General features: G+C 50.2%; 1 protein-coding gene across 1 annotated transcript; it reads right to left on the bottom strand.

The window, feature by feature from the left end:
• Positions 1 to 236: 236 nt before the first annotated feature.
• Positions 237 to 3,179, bottom strand: LOC117933354. Its single transcript, XM_034854716.1, has 6 exons — positions 3,056 to 3,179; positions 2,817 to 2,889; positions 1,942 to 2,594; positions 1,227 to 1,853; positions 647 to 1,173; positions 237 to 554 (listed from the first exon to the last, which is right to left on the bottom strand). Exons 1-6 carry the CDS (start codon positions 3,177 to 3,179, stop codon positions 237 to 239), a joined length of 2,322 nt encoding a protein of 773 aa, XP_034710607.1.
• Positions 3,180 to 3,849: the final 670 nt, after the last annotated feature.

Below are 3,849 nucleotides of genomic sequence, written 5' to 3'. Positions count from 1 at the left end.
GCAGTTTCTCCAATTCACCCGGAGGAATTGAAGGAACGTCCCGTTTGATGCCATGTTTCTTCATACAGCAGCGGTAGCCGAACAAGTACATTTCATCAACTTGCTTCTGGTACTCCGCTTCAAGTTCCCCCTCTCCGCAGCAAATTCACCCTCCAGCTCTTCCTTTTGCGTTGACAAACGCAACTGCAACTCTTCTCTCTGCCGTCTCTCAATAGACACCTCTGTCCGGAGGTGCCTCACTCCCTCCTCAAAAGAGCCATCTCCTCCTCCGCCTCAAACAGGCGAACTTCCATAGAATCCTCCCGGCTCTTTGCCTCAGCAACCTCCTCTCGAAGAACCTCGTTCTTCTCTCGAAGAACCTCGTTCTCCTCTCGAAGAACCTTGTTCTCCTCTCGAGCAGTAGATGAACTGGCTTCAGCCTGCTCCACTCTCAAGCGCAATTTCTCTTCATCATTTTTTCGCTGAGACACAAAAGATTTTGTATACTCAGCAGTCTCCAGCAGGTCAGAAAGAAGATTGCGTTGAAGAGCCATACCGCGAAGGCCACTCACCAGCTGTAGGAAAATACTCAAACAAAGAAAAACCAAGTTACAAATCACATGACAAGCGCATCAGCATGACGAAGGAATTAAAAAGTAAATTATACCGTCTCTACTGTCTCGAACATCAGGGCTGAAGGTACCCCAGCGTCTGCAACAGAGGGAATCTGTTTTAGCTTCTCTTCCATCTCCGCATAACTGAAAGGGCTAGCAGGGATGAAAGTGGCATCATCAAAAGGACCCTCTCCCAAGGAGGCATTGGAGAGTGATTCCTCCTCCGGAACCACACCTTCAACATTCTCAACCGGCTGGGCCTCTCTGGGTGGAACCTCAGCCGGAGCCAGAATCGGAACCTCAGCCGGAGCCAGAATTGGAACCTCAGCCGGCACCAGCGCTGGGACGGCCGGGCTCTCTTCCGTCATCTCCACTGCATCGCCTTCCGGATGACCCTCCGGGACGGATGAACAGCTGACTTCGATGCCTTCTGTGAACCGGCCCTGAAGCCGCCCAGCGAGGCCAGACTTCAAGTCGCGTACCAGACGCAACCTTCTCCTAGTTGGCCCCTTCACAGGCACAAGAGGACGAGGGCTTGGCTCATGTACAGGCAACTCCTGGCTATCTGCCCCCATCTCTCCTGTTGGGGGTGTAACAGGAGGCAAGTCGGCAACCTCATCCGGTGAGCTGAGCCGGGTTGATTTATTGAAGCTGCTTCCTCAGCCAGAAGAGCCATCCGAACGTCTGGCGCCACCGAGGGCCCTGAAAGATTAAGGCCCCTAATAAATTCGAAAGTGGTTGAGACAGAGGACGGGAGAGGATTTTCCGGCTCTTCAATATTACATTCTTTTTCATAGCCAATGGGAGGGGGTACAAACTCTTTTGGAGGAGTTGGGATTTTTATTGCCTTACCCTTACTTTTCTTACTCAGCTTCTTCTTCTTTTTTGCTGGAGCACCAGCAGGCGGAGAGGACGCAGTCCGTTTCCCACCCGGAGCCTTCCGCAGAAGCCCTTCTTGTCTTTTCTTCTCCCGATTGTTGAGAAGGGCCTTGCGTGTCCGGGCATCTGCCTTCCGTACCCCCTCATAGAAAGGAAGGTCTTCAAGAATAAAGTGCTCCCCGACTACCACTTCTTCAGGCAGCCGCCTGGGAAGTATGTTCAGCACGTATGCCTGAGGCTGCTGGACGACCAAGCGGAGGTTCTGCGCAGAAAGAAGCAGTTCGCATCTCCGCTCGGCTGAAGTTATTTCAAAAAGCTTGTTCAAACGATCGAACGAAGCCTTCTCCACCCACTCCACCAGTTTTCCTCTCTTATCCTGGTCTACACCCAAGCAAGCAGAATATGTCAGCCACCTAAAAACAATGCTGACTTACAAACTATGCAAAGGCAGAAAGTAGCTTAGCTATACCTGGAATCTCCAGTGACTGATTGGGAACAAAGGGCCTATCCGGATGCTCAGACAAACCTGCCCATACGCCCTTGACCAGCACCTGCCCCTTGGCGGCCTTTTTATTCGAATCCGGTAGGTTTGTCACCAGTTGCAGGGATGGAAGGCTGGCGACGAAGCTGAAGATGTTACTCTTCACCTTCTTGATCGAGTAAACGAAAAGAACCTCCAGTAATGAGAGGTCCAAGTTGAACAGCATGCTCAGGATGCTGCACCCCATCAGCACCCGGATCATGTTGGGATGTACGTACACTGGAGGAATCTGGGTGAAGTGCAGAAATTCCTTGAGCAGAGACGGGACAGGGAATCGAAGCCCAGCATTAAACTGCTCCTTGGTAAAGAGTATCGCGTTATTTTCCGGCTTCTCAGGCAACACGCCCTCTCCATCAAACAGCTCTACAGACACGCCATTAGGAACGCAAAACCGATCGCGAAATTCTTTTACATCCAACTTTTCTACAGACTTTTCAGCACGAGCGTCACCAGACGGGCGAGCTGAAGTAACTTCCTTGGTAGCAGACATTTTCCAGTACAAAGATGAAGCACAATCTGCATGAAAGAAACCCAGCAAGTCAAACAAGCGAAATCGACCCCACAAAACCTCAAGCCCTACCCTACAGGAGATTCCATACCCCACCAAAACGCAAAAAGCGCAGGGGGGGCAGCAGAAACCCCAAACATACCCAAAACACAAAAAAGCTAGCATCAAACAGTCACTCGCCAAAAAAAAAAAAAAAAAAAAAAAAAAAAAAAAAAAAAAAGCTTCCCAAGCAAATCAAAGGCAAACCAAGAAAAGAGCATGTGAGAAAGAAAGAAATCAGAATAGAGTTGCGTACCAAGTGTAAACTCGAAAACAGGGTCGAAAACCGCAAATGCAGTCACCGTCACCACCTGAATGCTGCCGGTACGCTCACAAGCAAAGACAAACAGCAGACAAATGAAGCGATGACAAGGAAGATGCAGTAAGAAAAAGCAACGGGAGTCCACAGCCTGATATTTATAAGAGACAGCCCCTCGGTATCCCAAGCGTTCAGAAAAACGCTATCATTAAACCGACACATTGCCTAGGGAATACCCAGAGACGGCGGCTCGCCATAAATGCTCTCCTGTCTTTTCGCCCCAGCTCGCCACGTGGCCCAGTGAGAACAAAAAGCGAACTCCGGTTTTAAGAGGCAATCATTCTTTTTTAAGTCGCCCATTTTGCTAGGGCAAAATCGACAACTTAAAAAGGGGGCATTGTAGGGACCCATCCCTGATGACACGTGGCACACGTCCCCTGACGACACGTGCACGTGTTCCTACCCGGAATATCCACATCCGGATTCCCCCAAGAGTACACGTGGCGCGCTTTCCTATCCGGACCACCTCCATCACTCATCCGGCGACCTTTCATGTTCCACACGGATACGTTCATCCCGGACCACCGCCATTACGCATCCGGCGACCTTTCATGTTCCACCCGGATATGTTCATCCGGATCGCTGGCCAGACTAAGCGTGCCTCACTACGTCATTCTGACATCCTGTCACAAATCATATTCTGATACCTGCAGAGCGAAAAGACAGAAGTGACAGCTAGTCACTTCCCGTTATCTCTGACAGCCATTCGTAGGATGAGGATGTCCCTGCCACCACCTAGTGGCAATCATGGTAAACCAGAAAGCCTTCCATCATTTATGGAGGAGAGAGAGTTTCTAAATGGTATATATATGAACCTTCGCACAAAGAAGAAGGTAAGCTCCTCAATACCTAGAAAAAGGCCAACTGTGCCATCTACTTTTATCTCTCTTTCCATGGCTGACAAAACCGTCGGAGGGTGTGTCCGGACACCCTGTCCGGACGCCTTTTGCAGGAGCAGCTGAATCAGGAA

The sequence above is a fragment of the Vitis riparia genome, chromosome 16 (assembly GCF_004353265.1).
Source record: "Vitis riparia cultivar Riparia Gloire de Montpellier isolate 1030 chromosome 16, EGFV_Vit.rip_1.0, whole genome shotgun sequence".
Taxonomy (NCBI): domain Eukaryota; kingdom Viridiplantae; phylum Streptophyta; class Magnoliopsida; order Vitales; family Vitaceae; genus Vitis; species Vitis riparia.
This window is presented reverse-complemented; position numbering and strand designations above follow the sequence as displayed.